Here is a 22,412-nt window from a genome sequence, read left to right as displayed (position 1 = left end):
AGAAGAAAAGGCTTCTTTGCAACACGTAATGGAGAATATTTTCACTCTCCGACCTTCATACATGAATGTAAAATTTCTCTCTCTGTTTCAGAGCCATTATCAACCATTTCAATCCAAAGATAGAGTCTTACGCAGCTGTGAATCACATCTCACAGCTTTCAGAAGAACAGGTAAGTTACATGCATCTTTTTAATTCTGTTATTTCTTATGGTGCAGTGTTCAGAAGAGTTCACCCTACTCTGTCCCGGCTGACTGCATTGGAAGCCTTACAGTATCCCGAGCTAGGGTTTAGCAAGCTCTCAAAATAGCAGCCCATGAGCAGTAAGTGGGGCATGTGCTGCCACATGGTTAAAGTCTAGAAAGGCAGAGCTGTGGCCCAGGAAGAAAGACTTTTTCCAAGACTACCCTGAATTGAAAGAGAATGCCCAGCAGGGTCAAGGTGGTTTCTCATTTGCAAATGTGTACTTGATAAGTGATGACTCTGGAAATGCACAGTGAGATCTTGGCAAACATTTGGAATGCAACTTAATTTGGGGGAGTGCTAGGATTATGTGAACATACGCAATAGTTGATGCTGACTTTTCAGTGTAATGGAATTCACTAAGCCATGAATAGCTATTTTAAGTACATTTCTAAATGAGGAGATTTTTCATAGAGAGAGCAATTACGGTTATATTTTATTTTATCATAATTCAACCTGATTCCTCTACTTCCTTGCCTGTCAGAGCTGTGTAAATGGGCCTTCCTGAAGTTAAATAGCTTCAGGGAGGAAAAGGTTGACCTTCTTGTCCATTTCATTAAAATACACACAGAGAGAACTGGGGCTTAGGAATTTTGAAGCTTGGCAGTAGCTAGTCATACACTCGGTCCACCCTTCTTTCCCTTCAGTTACAATTTATTATGTTGATGCATTGCAAGATAACCTGAAGGTATGGGTTAATGATGCAGCATCCCTGTTCTTGTTGGCTTTCCTTTGTACAGTTCCTCTGCAGAAAGAGTACTGCCAAGCTCCAGACAATCTATTCAACTAAATTTTCTTGCCAGGAGTTGCTGTACCCGTTACTATGTTCTATGATGTTGTATTTTACAGATTCTCATTCATCTGTTCACTGTTGATTATATCAGCCTATGCTTTTTTTACTTCTTTTTTTAAACCCTTCCAGCACGTGCAGTAATTGAAATTGGGGCCCTGGATGTGGGAGGCTTCGCAACCATGCTTGGCTTAGTCTGCTAGTTTTAAGAAAGGGAAGCAGCTTCTCCCTGTCAGTGCAGTGGAGCATTCATCCCCCAGCAGTTCAGGGAGGTCATGCTGAATTCTTTCTTCACCACACGCCTGTGCTTTAAATAAAACCACCAGCAGCAGCAGGCGGCAGGTAATGAAATCAGCTCTGATGCACAGAGCAGTTTGAGGAGAGATTATTAGGAAGCAGGGAAGTGGTTTGATTTCTTCTTTCAAATGGAAGCATTACCCCAAAGTGGCAGAAAGATCAAAATAGAGAGGAGTTAATTAAAAAGAGGTGGGACCTCCGGATGGCATCCAAAGGAGGAAGGTCTAGGCTAGGGCTATGCTAAATGGTAGCCACTTCAATTTTGTGCATGGAGGTAAAGCTTTGGAGAAGGGGTGGAATGTTCAGTGAACACTCAAATTTTGTTTACCTTCCTATCTCCTCGCTGCTATTCACTGCCTGGTTTTTTAAACTGGAACATCTTCCTGGGACTATTGAACCTAGCCAATCACAGATCAGCTAGTGACAGTAATGATTTCACTGAGGACAAATGAAGCCAGTATATTTGTTTATATTTCTTAAATTTGTATACCTCCCCCATCATCTGTAGTCCTCAGGTCAGTTTACAACATAAAAATACAAGGCCAAAAAAACCCTCAAGAACATAAACAAATCAATAACCACCCACACCTCCTTCCAGCCAGTTGCTTTGCCCTCACCATGAACCATGATATCAGAGATTAGGGATAGGAGGGATCTTGCACCTGTTGTCAAGGCAACCAGGCTTGGCTATCTTGGTCATTGCTACATTGGACTGGGGTGGATTCATAGGTTAATAGCCTTTGCTGTCACTGTCCCCACACAATAGGTGAACATTTGAGCCCCCTTTCTTTGACCCTTCAAAAAAATAATAATGAAGGAAGGGTCTGCATTTTGTAGATGCTTGAAAGGTTTTGAGAAACAACTCTCTTTGATTCAGCATTAATCTATATGTCCATCCTAAGAGGGCCTTAGATCTGCTTCTGCAGATTCTGGATATGGGACTCGGCTCTATTTTTGATTTTTTTTTAAAGCTAAATATTTCTGAATGCTTCTGCTTTTAACCAATCTGATAATGAGCTAAAATATATATTCCAGTGTTTTGAACAAATAGCTTGACTAGATAGTACACACAGACTGTTAATAATTTGGAACATCATATTAAATACATTGGCTAAAGCAGGGTAAGGGTGAGAAAGCGCAATATTTTTTGGCAGTAGTGTGCTGTGAGCACTGAATATGCTTTTTTGAAAGGTCATCTCCTGTTAAAATCTGATAAGAAATCCAATTTTGTAACTTACAAATAATTAAGTAAATTGCATGATTATTCATAGGTTATATCAGTGCTTTTTTGTACTATCAAGCATACAACTATAACAGCATTGTAGTAGATAGAAGTTACATCTGTTGAAAGGTCTGGCTATCAAGTTTTCAAAACTAGGGAATGTCATTGTGATCAAGTCTACCCACCCTCTGGCTATGCAGGCAACTCCATAAAGCAGTTGTTGCATCCAGGCATTGTGATTTAGTTAACATGCTTCTCAGTTTGTGTCCACATACAGGCTTTCCCAATTTTATAATACGTGGAGAACTTCTTATTGTTCACTGTGCATTTGCCTCTCAATACTTGCTCTTTTTTTGTCCCTCCATTTTATTTTCTACTCTACTGGATGTGGATGTGGGGAGGATAATTAAGTTTAACCCTCAGAGTGTGTGGGTTACTCTGCTGGTCACTCCCCCAAATAGATGAACCAGAACAAGCCATATTGTGGAAACCTTCAAGCGACTGCTGCAAATTTTGCTGCACAGTCAGGGCAGATGTATTCAGCCAGTTCTGTCTTTGTGCCCCGTTTTTTCCAAGCAGCTGTAGCAAAACTACTATATCATGCTGTCATTCCACATTGTCATTCCGCATTGTCATTCCGCATTGTCATGCATTTCCTATCTAGTTCTCCTGATTCAAACCTTTAGTAATTTTGCTGGAATTGTCTGTCTGATGACATTTAGCTCTTCCCTTAGTGATTACAGTTATGATGTAATAAGAGCTCTGTTGCTCAGTAATACTAATTTGTGTAAAGCTATTAGCTAAATTTTCTTCTGCTCCCTCTGCTTTTCATTAGTTTATTTCAAACAAGTTTTTAAAAGCAAATAAACTTAGGAGTTGCTGTTTGCAAGCTCACATATCCCCACCGTGATCCTAAGTGCTCTGTTCTGTTCTCTTTACATCTGGGTATGTACTGAGTCCCCAGCTACAAGTAAATTAATATAGTAGTTGCTTTAAGTGGCTGTTCTTGGTATTTTGAGCAGGGAAGAATATGTTCAAGCTTTTTCAAGCCACTGTTAATTTGTTTCATGGTCAGGTCATATATCCGTAAATGTCTTTGTGCATGTGTATTTTGTACTCGAAAACCGATGCAAGAAAGATCAGAAATAGTCCTCATTGTTAACAGGCTCTTTCATACACACTCACCAAAATACCACCAGAATTTCATAAATGTCCAGCTTTCATTTAAATATGAAGTGTACTCCAGAATTTTAACCTTTGTTTTCTGGGGCTTGAATTCCAAGCTCATGGATGAAATTAGCTTGCTGAAGTGGTGGTTTTCTTACTTCTAGTACACATTGTGCTAGTTTACTGTTCGAGTAGCACACATGAGTTATGTAATACCTTGTGACAGCTTTAGAGCATGCATATGACAACATTTAATTGTGTCCCAAAAATATCCCTGCTTAACTACAAAGAGAGAGAGAGAGAGAGAGAGAGAAGCCTCAGAGCAATTGCTTTAGTGCCTTTTAGTGGCTTCCATTAAATTTAATGTATTGGATGCAATAAAACAAATGTCACTGGAGCAGGATGGAATGGGCAGAAAAGCCACATTGGAGACAGGATTGGCTTGCCATATACCAGGGGCAGTTTATTGTCAAGGAGAGTTGATCCCTCCTTCCCCTGGTTTTTCAGCTATTTCATAAATGCACTTTCTAATTTAGTTATATTTTAATTACATGGAAGAATCAAGGCCTTTCAGGGCAGCAAGTATACTTTGGCAACGATGTATTCTGAGTTTATCAGACGCACATGTATCTATGTACAGGACTTAGCTTGACAGTTTAGGAAAGATCTTCAAGTGCAACTTCTTCATAGTTCAGAAGTAAAAAATATTTCTTTTTGATAACTAAAGTGGAACACACATTACAGGTTTCTGTCTGAGATAGCCAAGATGCCAAGGTAAATTAATTTGTTTTAATTACTTGAATTAAAATTAATTGAATTCAGTTACTGCAAACAATTAAATTTCCAAAATATCTGTCAGGTTTCCCTGAGTACATATGTGATGGGTGGAATTCAATGTCACGCTCCTCCAAATGTTCCATCTGTGCAAGCATTGCAGCTTGCCAGATGAAGCAATCCCCCCTCTCCTACCGCTGTGTGCTATTCTTGGATTTTTTCCCGCCACTGCCCCTGAGCCACATTCAAGGTACATGCTGAGGGAGGAGAGGGTGTGCAAGCAGAAGTCCTTGCATAGGGCTTCCACTGATGGGACATTAGGTTTACTTTGCCCATTATGATCAGCTTAATGAGAAGATTACAATTTTTGCAAGATCAGGATGGAAGACATTCCTCTGATGGGGTGACACTTGCCACCACATGTGACATGCAGGGTCCAACCAGGTCTTCTGCCTCGTCTCCAAAGGGAGGAGCCATTCTGCCCACCAGTTTGTGGGTGGTCTAGGTGGTGGGTTGAATGGCTCTATGTAGCAGTTTATCTTCTGGCTATATGGTGTGTGTGTTTTCCAATTTTTCTAAACTCTTTTTTTATCCAGTTTGGTTGAGTATGTTCCTTCCACTCCATGTTCTCATTCTGTCTCCTGCCGTGAAACATTAATTTTCTTCTTCATTAGTTTCTTTCCAGCCCCTTTCTTTTTCTCGTTCAACCCCATTAAGTGTTTGTTCTCCTTCCTCCACCACCCACCATCCCGGTGTGGTTCCCTGGGGTGTATGTGGGGTTTATTTTAGGAGTGATGCTGAGGAGTCCTGTGATCCTCAGAATGGGTCTTGGAGGGTAGTTAGCAGTGGTTTCTCCTTTCGAGATTTGGCAAAATAAAGAAAAGGTACATAAAGGATTTTCGACTTCCGGTCGGTGCCAGCGCTTAATGGCGGTCCTAGCTCCAAGCTCCGGAGAAGGACTGCTTCGCAAGTTCGGGTCTTACCCGCTACGGCAAGCGGGGGACCCCTAAAATCCCAGGCGCTGAAGCCTGAGAACAAGGAGACTCGGTGGGCACCTTTGCGCCCCCCGGTACCGTGAAAGAGCCTTTTTAAAGGCTACGGATCGACATCGGGAGTGAGCGCGGTGCTGAGAGTCGCTACCCAGCCTGCGAAGTGAAGCCGCGTCGCCATAAGCGGAGAGCGCCGATTCCTTCCTGAAAAGAAAATTTGGACTGAATCCCCGTGAGTAAGAGCTGAAAAATAATCGGGACCCTTTAAATTTTAAAAATTGGGCTAAAAACGGGGGAGATTTAAACAAAGGAAGTCTGCCTCCCCCCGACTGCATGAAAGTGAAAGCAACGGAGCTCTAAACCTGCATCCGTTTAAACCCGCTCTTTGATCAGCTAAACCGGACATTTAGACCTTTGATCTCCCCTCTAGCTAGCAGGGCAGAGGGGAGGTGAATTTGATTAATAACTGCATGATCTATTGGAAGTAAAAAACCTCTGCTGTCTCACCCATTTGAAAGCATGAAACGGTCTGCCTTCTTAGCACACTGAACTGACTTTTCCCTGTGAAGTGACACTTTGATACAAAGTTTCCACAGTGCCTGGCTACTGTATAATACAAGAAGAAATAGTATAAATTGGGCAACTGTGGCAATTTGAAGTTACAAGTTCTTAGCAACATTGACTTTGACTGTGTTAATCTCCTTTTTTACATTTTGGACAGTCTCCTTTGTTTTCGTACTTGGAAATTTGGCACTATGGCCATTTTGATTTGCTCCCTCTAGAGGACAAAGTGAAGTCCGGCACGGCCTAAGACAGTGGAATTTTCCAAGGGAGAATAAATCCCGTGGGAATTGACCTTGACATGAGTGGCGCACAAGAAGAGATAGTCACAAGAGCCAAGACCAAGCAACAACAACAACAGCTGCAGCAGCAACAGGTAAAGAAAAGAGGCTCAATCTCAGGCGCAACAGCCGGATCAGCAGGAACAACAGGACAAGACAAAGGAGCAGCTGTCTCTATGGAAGCTGTGACAGACGCTCTGCTCAAGATAAACCAAACTCTGGAGTCTTTGACAAAACAGACTTCAGAGAATACACTAAAATTAACAGAAATTTCAGCAAGATTAAACCAGAATACAGAATCTATAAATAAATTGGTGGAGGAAAATGCCACTACGCGCCAAATTGCGGAAGATGCCAAAGCCACTGCGGGAGAGACACAGGAGAAATTAGAGCCGATTGCCAAGAAGGTCTATGAGCACGATGCAACCTTGGCCTTGTGGGAGTTACAGAGGAAAGAGAGAAACTTAAAAATAAGACTGATTCCGGAGAATGAAAGAGACAACCTTGCGGAATATTTGACACGGGAGTTTGTGGAGTGCTGGGACTTTTGAGGAAGACGAATTCAAAATTACGACTGCCTTTAGATTGGGCAAAAAGCAACACAGAAAGACCCCGAGAGACTGTTTGATCACACTTAGATCCAAGGAGGAAAGAGACAAAATACTAGGACTACACTTTGAAAAGGCCTTGCAAATCGGAAATTCAGCTGTACAGATCTTCAAAGACATCCCAAAATACATTCTGGACTTAAGAAACTTCTACAAGGACTTAGCCCTTTTACTAAAGAAAAATTCTATCCGCTTCAGGTGGGAATTCCCACAAGGACTGTCATTTGACTACAAGGCAAACAAGGTGAAAATAAAGACAATTCAAGATAAAGACAAATTTTTGGCAAGATACCAGGAGGACCTACAGAAGGGGACTGTGGACGTACTTGCAGAACAGAGGAGAGCACTGGATATCCTGAATCTCTCGATTGGACAAAAACCACCACCATCAGAAGAAGAGCAACAACTGGGAGCTGTTGGAGGAGCCTCAGAAAAATAGCAAGATGGCTCTGCAATTCCTTAGTTGGAATTGTAATGGGCTCAATGGGCCTTTGAAGAGAAGACAAGTATTTCATATATTGAATAGAGAACAACTGGACTTGATATGCCTACAAGAAACTCACATAACCAGAGCCCACAGGAGATTACTTATAAATAAAAGGCTAGGACAAGAATTTATTTCATCAGACAAAGTTAAGAAGAGAGGAGTTGTAATATATGTGAAGGAGAAATGGGCTCCAAAAATGATATTTCCTAAAAAACCAGAGGCCTTTCTCTTGGGCATTGTCGGCCAATTGGTGACAAAGAAAGATAGAACTTTTTTTATGTATGCCACAACAGCAGCAAGAATACTCATCGCAAAGTATTGGAAGACACAAGATTTACCCACTGTGGAAGAATGGCAGATGAAAGTGATGGACTATATGACATTGGCCGAGATGACAGGCAGAATCCGTGACCAACGAAAAGAGACGGTGGAAGAGGAGTGGAAAAAATTTAAAAGCTACCTTAAGGACTACTATAAACTTAATGAATGCTAAAATGTTGTGGTTTCCAGAAGCAAAAGGGTACAGGGATATAAGGTTAGATTATAAAAGAGGACTAAGATGATAGAGATTGGAAAGTAACAATTGGGAGTTGCTAGTTGAATTATGGACATTGGGATGCAGAGAGGGGGGGTATGGGGAAGTCCAAGAAAAGAGGTTTATGAAAATATGTTTGAAATTATACGTGTATGTTTGTCTTTTTTTTTAGTGTTTGTTTGTTTTTCTTAAAAATGTTGTAAAACCAATAAAAATTTTATAAAAAAAAAAAAACATAAAGGATTTTCAAATCATATTATAAGAGGGCCCCTATATGAAGTTTGGGAGAGGAATAAAAAACTCCTAGAATGGAAAACACCTTGGTGGTTATCGCCAATGGATATCCTAATAATAAAAAAGTTAATATGGAGGGAGAAAGGTTAACATATGAGGACCTACTGATAAGATCAGAAAGCGGATGGAAGATGAGAACTTTTGAGGATAAATTTGAGAAAGATAAATTAACTGGCTGGTTACAATTCCATCAAATAAATGCAGTATGGACAGACGATAAAAAAGTAGGGATGAACAAAAAGAAATCCAAGTTTCAGATAGAGATAATTGAAGGCAAATACAAATTACTATCCAAAATGTATAACATATTATTAGAGTGGGATACCAAAGACGAAGAAATAAAGGGGGTAATGACAAGATTTTGGACTTCTCTCTGCCACAGACTCTCCCAGCTCACTAAGTCCTGTTCCCTCTTCAGCTTCTAACACCACCTCTTCTCAATCTTTTCCTTCTGACTACTGATCGTTGTCCCACCACCACTCCCTGGGCTTTGAGCCTTCTCCAGCTGGTTCCTTCCATCATTCCTCTTTCTCCAGCCAGTTCATGGCAATGACTGTATCCTAGGTATAGATTAAATTTGAATTTAGATGTTTGAATTTAGAAACTATAGGTGGTAAGCTAGGTAAAGGTAAAGGGACCCCTGACCATTAGGTCCAGTCGTGACCAACTCTGGGGTTGCGGCGCTCATCTCACTTTATTGGCCGAGGGAGCCGCGTACAGCTTCCAGGTCATGTGGACAGCATGACTAAGTCGCTTCTGGTGAACCAGAGCAGCGCATGGAAATGCTGTTTACCTTCCCGCTGGAGCAGTACCTATTTATCTACTTGCACTTTGACGTGCTTTTGAACTGCTAGGTTGGCAAGAGCTGGGACCGAGCAACGGGAGCTCACCCCGTCGTGGGGATTCGAACCGATGACCTTCGGATCGGCAAGCCCTAGGCTCTGTGGTTTAACCCACAGTGCCACCCGTGTCCCTAGGTGTTAAGCTACTAATGCATCAAAGTGAACACAAGAATTTCTGCTTGCACAGTGAAACTTCCCTCTCTCTCCACTTCCTGTGCAAACCCCACACCCTCCCCAAATTTAAGAAGAATGCAGGAGGAGGGGAGGGGAGGTGGGAGAATGTTCCGTTGCACAAGCAATAGTCCTTGCACTGATGCAACAATTGCCTTAGTGCTATGTTGGATTCCACCCTATATTTTTTCCTATCCATTTTTTGTGTGGTTTGCTTGTTTCTACTGTATTCCAACTCCTGGCCCACACATCTTGTATGCTGGGATATTCTTAAACAAATCTTTACCATTTTACTGCTAATTATTTTAAGGGCTGTTGCTTGTTGGTAATCTGGTTATTTCAAATAATTAACTTTGATGTTACTTCAGTTAATTAACTTGAACCAATTAACCTCTTGTTTTCTAGATACTCCTTGTCCCATCCAAGCACTTGGGGTCAGAAAGCACTTTCTGCTACATGGCGGCGGGGCGGGGGGACTAAGGCAGGACTAATCAATAAGGATCTTTTTGCTGCTAAGGATGTTCAGATTCTGTGTTTCTAATGTGCAGTTAAAAGACAGTGGTTGGGATACTAGGGATCCTCTCACACCAGGTGTTTTTTATTGTACAGATATAGAGGTCAAGAGTTAAGACATCCTGCTATGCAGCGCCAAACATCCAGCATGGAATGCCTGTCCTGGTGTCAGAATGGCAAGCTGAGTTTAGTGGTCAACATATTTGTTCCTAGCTGTCCCGTACAATAGGGTGTGCTATCTTAATTCTGCATGAGGATGCAGGCAGAAACATTTTGAGAGACAAGGCTGCTATTTTGAGCAGCATTCAAAATGTTGTATGATGTGTCTAATTTTAGGTACTCTTTCAGAGATGGCTTTGTTTACTGTTTTGGTATATTGAAACTTGCCACGAGCCTCTGTGATAGGGTAGGTTCAGTGGTAGTAAAACTGCTGCTCCCTAAGCAACAACTCAAGAGTAGCATAGCAGATTATTAACCTATTTTCTATTTATAATCCAAATTCACTGGGTTACAGGCTAGTGCTCAGAGCACACTCATTAGTTCTATTTTTTATTATCTCTGCATTTGCTTGTAGAAAAATGCCTAATAACTTCCATAATTTAATTCCATCAGTTGGAGCAGGGGGTACTTGTGGCTTTTTTAACACTGAGGCTTAATGTGTTGGGACTTGTGAAGCTCACTGAGATTTTTGTGATGGAGGATGTTGTCAAGTTCAAAGTGATGCTGTTGATTAGCATTGCCATTAACCATCTGCTCCAGTTGGTTAAAGTGCCACTAAAGAACAATCAAAAGAGCCTGCGTTTAAAACAGATTAAATTACAACTTTTTGCATCTGATATTAAAGAAGGAGCTGTCGCTTGTTAGCTTTTGTGAGCATTTGATTATCTGTATTTTCTATTCCCCCCCCCCAGTTTTAACCCTTTCCTGAAACCAAGGGGACAATAAGCACTGACTGCTTTCAGGCATTGACTTCAGTAGCATGACATGCAGGGGCTATGTAAGCTGCCCTCCTGACACTGCCCGCCCGCCCGCTGCTTTCCCCTGGATTATCTGTGCTGTGTAGGTGACATCTATTCCCCATGGTGGCAAACTAGGTCATCTGATTTTTATTTGCTTCCTAGGAGGGGGAAGCAGATCAACCACTGTGTCTCCTGGAGCATCAGAACAAATGCTTGTGAGGCAAAAAGGTGCAGTGTCTGTAGGGAGACAACGTAAAAGCAGGAGAAGGAACGCTGCTTTGGTGGTTGGTTTGGCTCTCACTTTCAGATGCTGCGAATTCAGTTCAAAGTGTTAGCCGGCAAAGACTGTCAGCCCCTAGGTGCCCAAAGGGATGCTTTTCATTCCACATGAAGGGAATCCTGCATATCTCGGCTGAGATGTGTCACTGTTCTGTGTTGTATCTGTCCTGGAGAGCCAGGAGATTGAATAATGCCAAATTAATGGAGAAGTAGGTGCAAAAAAGGGCCACTATTTTGTTAAATTGAAATAGCTGTATTGAGTCCCATCAAGGGAAATGGTGGGTATAAATAATGTATAGATAAATAACTATATAGAGAGCAACCAAATTTTTAGTTTAAAGAGAGCAGGGCAAGTCAGAAGGGTGGTATACAGGTGCCAAACAAATGGACCATTGTACTGACATTCCTCTCTTCTCCTTGAGGTAGAGGAGGATAGTTTTCACCTGCTGTACCTCTTCCTGGTGAAAGGTGAATTCTGGACACTAGGATGGCCCTATTTTCTTAATAGGGTTCAAGATCTTTACAGAGCTTCTTTTCTTACCATGTTCTCTTCCCTGCCTTTGCTAATTAGAGGCCCATGGTACCCAGACCAACGTAAGGAAGAAAAAATGCCCTTTGCTAGCCTGTCACTTTAAGATTACCCAGTTTTTCTAGCCCTTGGTTCTCCTCTGGTGGGGAGTCATGTCCTTCCTGCCAATTTCCCAATACACAGGCTGGGGAAAGGCTGCTAGGCTGCTGTCTCCTATGTGCCATTGCTACCTTGCCTGATTCATCCCCTGGTTAAGAGCCACCTGTTGGGCAGAACCAATGTGGGTCAAGTGCCTTAAAAGCTGGACTGTTGCAAACAAAACTGGTTGTCCCTCAACTTCACAAATAAAATATTTTTGCTCTCTGATGTCTTTAGTTTTACACCAATAGCTTTAAATTTTTTTGGAAGCGTGTTGGTTTCTTTTAACAGTACAGTGGTGCCTCGCAAGATGAAAAGAATCCGTTCTGTGATTCCCTTCGTCTAGCGTTTTTTTCGTCTTGCGAAGCAAGCCCATTGACGGATTAGCGCTATTAGCTGCTTTTAGCGGCTTATCTGCTGATTGGATCAGCTGATAAGCGGCTTAGCGGCTTGGAAAAAAGGGGGGGGAACCCAGCAGGAACTCGCAAGACATTGTTGTCTTGCGAAGCAAACCCATAGGAAATTTGTTTTGCGAAGCACCTCCAAAACAGAAAACTCTTTCGTCTAGCGAGTTTTCCGTCTTGCGAGGCATTCGTCTTGCGGGGCACCACTGTACTTGGAATCTGAAAGTCAGCAGGTCAGGTATATGCTTCTATCCCTCTTCTGACGATGGGCAGATAAGGGTCTATGTTGAACATACCATATGATTGCCTGGCAACCATTCCTCTTGCCACCAGTAGCAGCTTCTGAATGCTTTGCTCCAGTGAAGCAAGCAAACAATCGAAATAAAACAAAGCTCCCCCCCATAAGCAAGGCAATAGTTTATCTTCTTGACAAAGAGGCAGATGGTCTCACAGATACGTAGTTCCATCCCCCTGAAATAATTAAAGTCTCTATTTTCCCCCCTTAAAGGGAATTTGGTATGGGACAACAGAATCTGTCACTACATCCTCCATGCCAAAAAGTTCCAGATCTAGAGGACTTCCTAAAGCTGCTTAATTCTTATTCAAAAGTAGGCTCTGATTCTTCATTTAACAGATGACAGAGCTACCTCCCCCCTTTTACCCAGCCCAGCTTTCTAGTTTCCCAAGTTATGCTGTTTGACTAGGGTATAGCCATCCCTGTATGGAAGATCAGATCAGATCACTTGCACATTCACAGCCAGTGTTCCAGACCATTCTTTTCCTTTGTGCCATCTGAGTGTGTGTTTTAAAAGAAAAGAGTCAGAGAGGTATGGTGTTCTGAACTGCCCCTGATTTTGCCTCAGAGGTCTCCCACACATTGTGGATAATGTGCCAAACTACTATCCGCTTAGCTGAAATGTTTGTCCCTTCCTAAACCTGACCTTTGTCTCTGCTCATAGGAGGAGGAGCTCACACTCCTCTGCTGCCCAGCACAAAGTAACTGTTTGTGTCAATTGTCCTTTCCTTTGTACCACATGGTAGTTCTTCTCTCCAGCCAATTCCTGGCCAAGAAACTGATTCAGCCTGCATTTTTACACAGCTAAGCTGTCTTGCACCTGGGTGAGGACTTCAAGCATTTAGTGATTTGCATTCACAAACTAGAAACTACTGGGGGAATATCTGGTACCCAGGACTTTTAGGGGATCCTATGCAAATCCATAGCAATGCATACATAGAACAATAAATAAGATTTGTAACATTTGTGTGCACATGATATTTTTAAACCAATCATTAAACTGTGAAGAACCTTTCACGGAAGCAGGCAAACAGTTTCAGACATCACAACCCCTGATAGTAAAATCTAACCACTCCCAAAGGTCCTGGGCAAAGATGTGCATCCTCAATCTATCGAGAGGACACCAATAGCATCAGCACAAGATGCACCTCAGAAGAGAGATCTATCTTTCCACAAGTGGGGGACCACCAAATAAAAGGTCTTCTCCTGCACTGTCACCTGTAAATGTAATTTGCAGGTGGAATCACAAAGACTGTCTCCTCTATAAGTCTTGATGCACAAGCAAGTCAATATTTCTTTTGAATATGGGGTCCCAAGTTGTTTAGGGCTTTTTATAAGCACCCAGAATCTGGCTAAGAAAAGAATTGACAATCCTTTTTGACCCCATAAAATTTCCCACTATCTAGTCTCAGTGCCAACATGGAAAAGAGGATTGAATCTTTAGCTGGACAGATAACTGTCCCATAGAGGAAGAGTTTTTAAAAAATCATATTTTTTAAAGCTCTCAGCCTTTTCTGACCCACGCTCAAGGTATCATGAGTTTTGGTGCAGAGGAGGCAGTTTGACATGACGTGGGCTTTATTTTATCAGCATGAAACAACTCTCTTGCTGCTTCTCTGTCACAATTGCTGCAGTTACTTTTCCAGGAGGTTATACTGGAATATAAAGTAGGTCATGCTGTGCCCTGTGGATTCCGTGCAATCCCAAATATGGAAACCTGCCTGTGCAGTCTATAAGTGGGACATTCTAGAAAGTTCTGGAAGATTAGAGGTGCCACCACTCTCTTCTTTACCCATGTATTTTGGTGTTCTTTGGGAGTTTAACCAATACCTTTTGGCTCAGTTTCTTTATGACCACATAGTGAGCAGCAGCAGAAAGGGACCTCTCATCATTTGGTAGTTTTGTAAGCTGTTGTTCCTATTCTCTTCCCCACCTCCAACTCTGTACGGATAGGGTTTTGCTAAACCAAATGTGTCATGACTTCTTCCACCCCTTCCAAATTCTCTGAATTGGCCCGTCCTTGTCATTGCCTAGTTTGTCAACATTGTGAAGGCATCAGCCTTGTAGAGCTTCTTGAACTCTTCATCAACACTGCCTTTGGAATCTTTAGGCTCAGAAGCCTTTGGCTACTCAGTGCCATTACTGTATTTCATCCACCTAAGCAGTTGTGGCTAAGCCTTGTGCCAGTGCCGCCTTTGTATCAGCATGTTAAGAAGCTTTATACAGTGGTACCTCTAGTTACGGACTCGATCCGTTCCAGGGTGCTGTTTGCACCCTGAAAAGTCTGCAGCTAGAGTGCCACTTCTGTGCACGTGTGAGACACGCAGAGCGCTTCTGCGCATGTGTGCGCGGCGAAACCCGGAAGTATACACTTCCAGGTTTGCCATGTTCATATCCTGAAAAAATGCAACCAGAGACTGACGTAACGAGGTACGGCTGTACAGGATCTCCTTCTAATACTTCTACTTGTTGCATCATCATTTTCTCAACCCTTTGACAGTGGCCAAACACTAAACAGTTCAGCATTGTCTACAGCAGTGAAAGTTTTAAACCTAACCTAATGGGCTGAAGAAGTTACTCTTGGCTATTGTTTAAAATGGTTGAGAAGGAGAGAAGTGAGAACCATCCTTTTTCCTCCCCTCTGAGGTCAGAAGACAGAAGCGACGGACCAGACACGTGTTTCATTCCAGAAATCTTTTTCCTCTGTACTTCACAAAAGGAAAAGAAGGCAAAGAACCATGATCTCTCCTCCTTCCTCCTGGCCCCTTGCTGTTCACTGAGGAAGAGGTGTGAATTCTCACTGCATTTTTCATCTATCAAGTTGGGAGTGGGGGCAGGGCAACAGGCATGATGCCAGCACACTTCCTCCCCATCCCATCAGCATTGGGGGTTGCCTCTAGCACTTCAGCCATGAAGAGGCAAAAGCAATCATAGACTCCCTACATGTTGAAGCCAGTCTTTCAAAGATAGTTGTGGAATCTTTGAAAGCATGAAGCTATGCTGATGTCTGTCCAGCACGACTTCAGAGGTGCCATTCACAATGACAACACCTGTAATTCTCAACTGTCTGGGCATTTAGAGTGGGTTAACATTGTTGTGAGCGCTTGATTCTTCTAAGCCTGTCCCTTTCCCACCTGGACTGTCTGACTAGTGCTGCTCTGCTGTGGAAGTAGGTTAATAAAATTGTTGACTGGATTGATTCTGAATTACACTCTGTATTACTAAAAGAAATTAAATGCTAGATGAAGACATCACTGCTCGGATGTCCTAGGATTCAAGACTTTGTTAGGCTAAAATACTGGGTTTTGTATAGAAACAATAATTTAGAAGAGGAAGTCTCCTTCTGCATGTCAACTTCCCAAATCATATATTCACAGCAACATTAATACTTGTGTCAGACTTTCAAAATAAGTAATGATATACTCAGCTTTTCCTTTATGGGTATTATCTCTCTGTAGGCAAAATCACCAGAGGGTGGTATTTTGGCTACTACATGCAGTCAATGCAAGGATTTCTGCTTGCACACTAGGACTTCCTCCCCTCTCTTCCCCTTGTTCCTGTTCTGTTCTGTGCCCTCCTCTAAACTACTCCAGAGGGCTGAGGGAACTCCTAGAACAAATGTAGGGGGCATGCAGGCAGGGCTGTAGCTAGGGAGTGGTGAGGTGGGCCCCCGCCAGGGGCGCACAAAATCAGCTTAAAAATATGTCCATAAATATAAATATTGAGTATTGCCTCATAAGAAATTGTTTTAAATAGAGGGTGAATTAAATGGGTGGAGGGAGGGGGTTGTAGGAAAGGCAGAAAGAAGAGCTAATTTGTCCATGGCTAGGGGATGCAATCTGGACGGTTCTGCCAGGGGCGCAAGATCACCTAGCTAAGGCTCTGCATGCAGGGGGAGAAGAGGGAGAGAATCTTCTATTGCTCAAGCAGAAATCTTTGTGCTGATGGAGTTTTCACTTTAGCACTATGTTGAATACAACCTAGACATGATTCTGCTGAGAAGGGATAATGGGGCAAGTCCATTAGGAGCAGGGAACCAAGCAATAGGAAAATAAAGACAAGAAAATAATAGAGAGAACTATTTGACTTGGGGCAAATGAGCGATTTTAAAACAGGAAAAAGCAGCTAACATATTAATCCCTGCTGTGCAGCCTCTGTGTTCTTTTTGCAAATGATTTCTGAATGTCATCTAATCCTTCTAAAACTTAGGAAATACAGGCTTGTCTCTGTACGCAATGCTATGTAATCAGAGGAAATTAACCAGATGAAGTGAAGGGAGCTAACTAAATTGATAAATCATTGACGGTAAGGAGTTGTGTATGTACTGCATCTAATTGCATTTTGTAAATTAATGCCCAACATGTTCCTAAAGGGTTGGTGTGCTGAACATATATGCAAAAATATGCTAAAATACCTCAGTGAGGCTTTGAAATCTGCCTGTTCATAGATCATTGTGCACATCACCTTCAATTGCTCTGGACAGCTTCTAACAGGGACTTTTTGCAAGCCCTTGAATTTATGCAGTGGAAATTCACAATGGAAATTGAACAAACCTCAGAGTCACGGAATAAATCAAATCTCATTTCTCCGTGTGTGAAGGGTGGGCTTTTTGTCCTGTCCCTTTGCCTTTCCAGCAACTTTTAAATTGTACTGTTTTCACACCACCAGGTCAGATTCACCTTTCCTTTTAATGATCAGTTCTTAGTGCTTGGCCACTTCCCTGAACCTTTTTTTATTTTTTATTAAATCTGAGCTAATGGCTTCTCATATGCCTGGTGCCTTGCTATAGCTCTGTAACTTTAATTCTTGCATGAGAATTGTTAGGCAGAAAGAATGATGGCCCTTTCAGGAATATAGGAAACTGCTTTATATTGAATCAGGCCATTGAGCTCATGTATTCCCTGCACCAATGATGGTAAATCTGTGGCCCTCAAGATTTTGCAGGGCTACAGTTCCAGTAATCCTTGAGCCATGCTCGCTGGGGCTGATGGGATTTAGAGGGCCAGAGGTTTCCCAATCCTTGTCTGTACCAACTGGTAGTAGTTCTCCAGGAAAGGGAGTCTTTCCCACCTGTTTCTGGAGACACCAGGAATTGAACCTGGAAGACCAGGTTCTGCATACTAAGGAGACACTGTACTACTGAGCCTTGAGCATTCTTTAGGCTCACATGTAACACATTTGGTTGGCAGTACAGGCCAGAATTCCTAAATGTTTTCTATGAAATGCTTCTTTCACTGATAAGAAAATCTTAAATGATTTGAATGCGCTGCTTTTCTTTTTTCATTTAGGCCAGGGGTGGTGGGCAACCTCTGGCCTTCCATATGTTGGTCTGCAGCTTCCATCAACTCCAGCCAGAGGTTCCCCATGGATATACATACAGGATGTAAATAAGGTTACTCAGGGCTGTAAATACTGTAACATCAGTATATTGGGCTGCAGTCTGGAGAACTGCACAATTCTTCTCTCTGTCTATTTTTAAGGCAGATATTTGGACACCAAGACTGGCACTATAAAAGAGGATTGCCCTCATTTTTATTGTATACTTGGAATCCTATTGATTCTCTGCCTCTTTGTAGAGAGGAGGGCAGAGTTTTCTTTATACCCATGAGAGACTGATGTAACCACTTTCCAAAATCTTAAACAGAATGGCTTGTTTAAGATCCACCCAGCATTTCTTTAGTAGCCCCTACAGAGTCCACACCGAAGCCTTAGCAGACATTGTTTGGCTTGTTGGATTTGTGCACTACTTGGTGGGGGATATTGAAGAAGTGGATTTTGGGGTATTAGCTGTAAATTCTTAGTCTAATAGTTATGCATAGTACTAGTCTCTCCTGCCTTAAGCATTGCTTGAGAACTTTTTTTGTTGGGGGGGCAGTGCTTTTTACACCCTTGGAAAACCTGACTGGCACTTTCTCCCCTTATCTTCTGAGTTGTACTTACTAAAGGTTGCAATGATGAGACTAGCCATATCATATATGTTTGCTCATGGCTATGAAGGGTTATCTTTTCCAAAGCCTACCTCACTATCAGGGCTTACAGTTCTACTCATTCCCTCATCCTTGATGGGGAACCATATGCCTAGATCGGAGGTTTTCAACCTTTTTGAGTCCATGGCGCCCTTGACCAACTACATTCTTTCTGCAGGAGCCCAGTTATGTCACCCTTGCCTGCAGAGCTGGCACCCTCTCACCCTTTCTCGAACACGCTCACTTGTGGAGTGTTCCCTCGGTCTCCTCTCCTCTCCCCTCTCATTGGGAGTCCTCTGAGCTGCCCCTCCCCCATCCTCTGAGAGATGTGCTTCCTCACATTACCCCACAGAGATCTGGGACTTGTCTGCCCATTCCCAACAGTGGGTCTGCAGCTCCCAAGTCTCTAAAAGCTTTTTGATTGCACTGTAGGGACAAAGGTTAATACTGGCTCTTTGTTTTGTAAAGGCAATTTCTTCCAGAAGAAATCTATCAGGCTTATATGTGCGTGCCCAGCACAGAGAAGTCAGCTGCCTTGCCTGGACCTGCAGCAGCCTCTAGGGTGGAGTTTGGCAGATGTTTTGCATTCGCAGTGGTATCATGAAGGGTACAGCAACGAATTGCTCCCCTGATTAAATCTGCAGGGTGCACTTTAGGGAATCGGGATTGAATTACCGGAGCTGGAACTTGTTCAAAAGCCTGAGGATCATCCCCGCTGTGATTAACAACAAAAACAAACCAACTGTTGGTTCTCTTCTGCTTCAGACATTAACTCCCTGGGTTGCACCTGTGCCCCTACTCCCCCCACCCAGTGCATTGCATAAAAGAGGGAAGTGGTAACTATTATGGATTCTGTAGGCAAGATTATCTGCATTTTGCCGTGGAAGTGGGGGAGATAAGTTCAGTTAAATAAAAAGGAAAAGTGTATTGGCTTTTTGATTAAACAAAGCATCTCAATATATAACATAGACCTTTTTCAGTTTTGCTCTATGGAAGCTTACATTTTTTTAAGCAACAGGAGTAGGTTCTGTTGGAGGTGATATCCTCTGGTGTGAGAGCTATCTCACCCTTCCCTGCACCTGCGCCAGTGATCCTTCCTTCTGATCACCATTGCCTGTTTGAGCTTTGCCTTCCCACTTCCCAACTGCAGTTTGCCCCATGATGTTATTGTGCCCCCTTTTTGTCAGTTGTAGTCCTAAGAAGCAATTTATCTGGGTGCCCAGCCTCAGTGACCTGTTACACAAATCATGGTAGTAGTACTCGTGATCTAGAACTAACCTTACTATGGGTTATAACACTAATTTTGCTGTAGCAACTTCGAAGAAAGGACTGGTGCTGCTTTGGAATGATAGGGAATAAAGAAACAATAGTGTTTGTTTAAAAGAACAATAATTCTTGAGAATTGGAGGGGGGCAGTTTGAGAGAAGTGCTAATGTGCCTGGATTGAATAAGCAAAAGGAGTGCAAGCAGCATAAATGGTATTTTCCCTAGTGAATTGTAGCCACGTGATTCTCATTGACTTGAATGGGTGTCGTGCTGCTAAAACACTTTTAAATTCAGCCCATTTAATGGCCAGGCTGGGAGCCAGCGGGAAATTACTGCCGTTGCTAATACATGCTTGCATCTTTGCAAAATCTGAGAGTAAACCTAGGTGGAGGAACTGTGGGTTTTGTACTCTCCTCTCCACCTCCAACCACATCATTTTTCCTCTTCACTGAAACTCTGCCCAAGTCAGACTGTGGTCCCTGCCCCCACTACGGTCTTGAACAGTGCACAGCACAAGGCCTGATCTAGTTGGTAACTTTGAACTACTGCTAGACCATTTTACTGTGTCCTCAATCTTGGCTGTGTGGAGAAGTGATTTGTTAGCCTCTTGGATTATTGCAACAATAATGTCGTCTACTGTGCAGTAAAGCAAATGAAAGATGATTTTCTCCCCAGATTTACAGCTGTGTTGGCCTTGGGGTCCTGGCTGTGTCATGACTCCAGAGTCTAGCAGCAAACCAGACTCTGAGGCTGCAGCTAAGGAGCTGAACCACATTCAGGGCTCTGAGCCTGCTGCTGGAGATTGGAAGACCACTGAGGCTGACTGACAGGAGCACCCAGAACAATCTCTCACACCACCAGGATCTATAGGACCAAGACCCTAATGGGAGCCTTCCCCCTGAGCCTGAGGAACAAAATGCCTCTCACAATAGCAGCACAGGGAGGAACATAGGCAGGAGGCTATGGAACAGAGGAAGAGTGCCTGTCTTCCAGGCAGAGGATTGACCCTTTAAAATCTAAAGTTATCCACAAAGGCAAGGAGCCTGGGAAAGGCAGTCTGGGTAGCAGAGACTAAAGAAGGCTCAATTCTGCTCTCAACCTTTGTTGAATGAGTAAGTTGCTTGCTCAGAGCTATCCATGGTTCTGCAGCTCCTGCCTTGCCTTGCATCTGACTGGAAGAGGACATACTGCATCCCTTTTTGGAGGATGAAGAGCCTGAGTCCTAATCTCTGTATCCAAAAGCCCTACAATATGGTGTTGGTCACATTTATGATTTGGTTAAGAACATTCCCATGAAAGAAAATGTAAAATAGGAAGTATCAACAAGATTCTGGTGTTCCATTAAGTTATGTGCACTTCAGTCAAAGATGAGAGTGCCTGTTCCACCCCACCCACCCATTTCTATTAATGCTATGTATCCTTTGGTTGCAAGATCCCGTTTGTTCAAAAATGTAAGAAATACCCTAAAACTCCTAACGTGTTGTTCCTCTCCACTAGAGGAACAAATAGGACAGTTTTACTCTAATTCTGTCTCTGATAATTCTCCCAAGGTGTTATTCTTTTCCATCAGAGAGGAGGGATCAAGAAGAAAAGGACAATATTGTTCTAATTCTGTCAAAGCCATTTACTTGCCATTTAGGAGTATATTCTTGTTAGCCTCAGAATTTCATGTAATAGAACGCTATCCAAATTCACTTATCATGGGAGTTGGCTCTCTCTCTGGTGAGTATGAGCCCCAATTCCCTCTCTAGCTCTGAGCTTGGGAGAAGGGCAGAGGTTTGCCTCTGCTATCAAGTTATTCTTTGGAGGCACTTGCTGCACAACCCAAAGTTCAGGATGATGTCAGACAAGCTCTTGCCCCTGCTTCAGCGACGAGTAGAGTTGATGGTGAGCAGCTGTGGATCACCTTCATTTGAAAGAATCTGGAAATGGACACGAAATCTTAAGAACACAAGAAGCATTTGTTGGATCAGGCCAATGGCCCATCAAGTCCAGCATCCAGTCATCACATTGACCAACCAGATGCTGGTTGGGAAATCAGCAAATAGTACCCGAGCACAAAAGCACTTGCCTCTTTTGTGGATTCCAGCAATTGATATTCAGAAGCATACTGCTTCCAACCATGGAGGCAGAGCATAGCCATCATGGCTAGTAGCATTGACAGCCTTCTTCTCCATGATAATCCTATTTTAAAGCCATCCATGTTGATGGCCAACTGTTCTACAGCACAGTCATTTAGGGAGTCTAGACATTTTACCTTTTGTCATAGGTGGAACGCATATGCAGCCATTTTATTTGGGGATAATTGAAGCCACCCATTACTACAACAAAATTCCCATGAATTTTATCGGTCACCAGAAATTCTTTGTTGCATTGAAAATGCAAACTAGGCCCAGGTGGCAGTGCAATTTTGTTTTGAACAATTTTGAAGTTGGCAAATATTTGGTTTATTTTTGAAAGTATGCCCTTGGTTAATGCAAATCATTGACTTTGGCTACTGAGGGATGTTTTTAAAAGCTATGAACACTTAATTCATATGTGTTCCTTCCAGCTGAACTAATGAATGAATACAGTAAACAATAGAGAGCCAAATTTGTCTGGGAAGAGAATGTCTTGTCAGGTTCAGTTGTGTATCCTCTTTAAAGGGCTCCAGCTACTTTACTGTTGCCAGAATGGTACACACACCCACACACCCACACAGAGTGAGAACCTAAGACCATTTTTAACAGCATACTTGCTAGGCCTGCCTGAGGGAGGAGCTGGACTCCAGGACAGTAACCTGTCTTCCCCAAATACCATGTAGA

The 22,412-nt window shown here is 42.7% G+C and overlaps 1 protein-coding gene across 8 annotated transcripts in view; it reads left to right on the top strand.

Moving 5' to 3' along the window:
* Positions 1-22,412, top strand: part of ARMH3 (armadillo like helical domain containing 3) — a 128,293-nt gene that overhangs the window by 95,776 nt on the left and 10,105 nt on the right. For all 8 annotated transcript variants that reach the window (XM_083505218.1, XM_083505216.1, XM_083505220.1 and 5 more), the window contains one exon: positions 92-170. In XM_083505218.1, the coding sequence (XP_083361344.1) occupies positions 92-170 (79 nt within the window). The remainder of the gene's footprint in view (positions 1-91; positions 171-22,412) is intronic.

The sequence above is a fragment of the Podarcis liolepis genome, assembly GCF_965112155.1.
Source record: "Podarcis liolepis genome assembly, chromosome: 5".
NCBI classification, from domain to species: Eukaryota; Metazoa; Chordata; class Lepidosauria; order Squamata; family Lacertidae; genus Podarcis; species Podarcis liolepis.
Note: the sequence above shows the minus strand (reverse complement) of the source record. Positions and strands in the feature narration are given on the sequence as shown.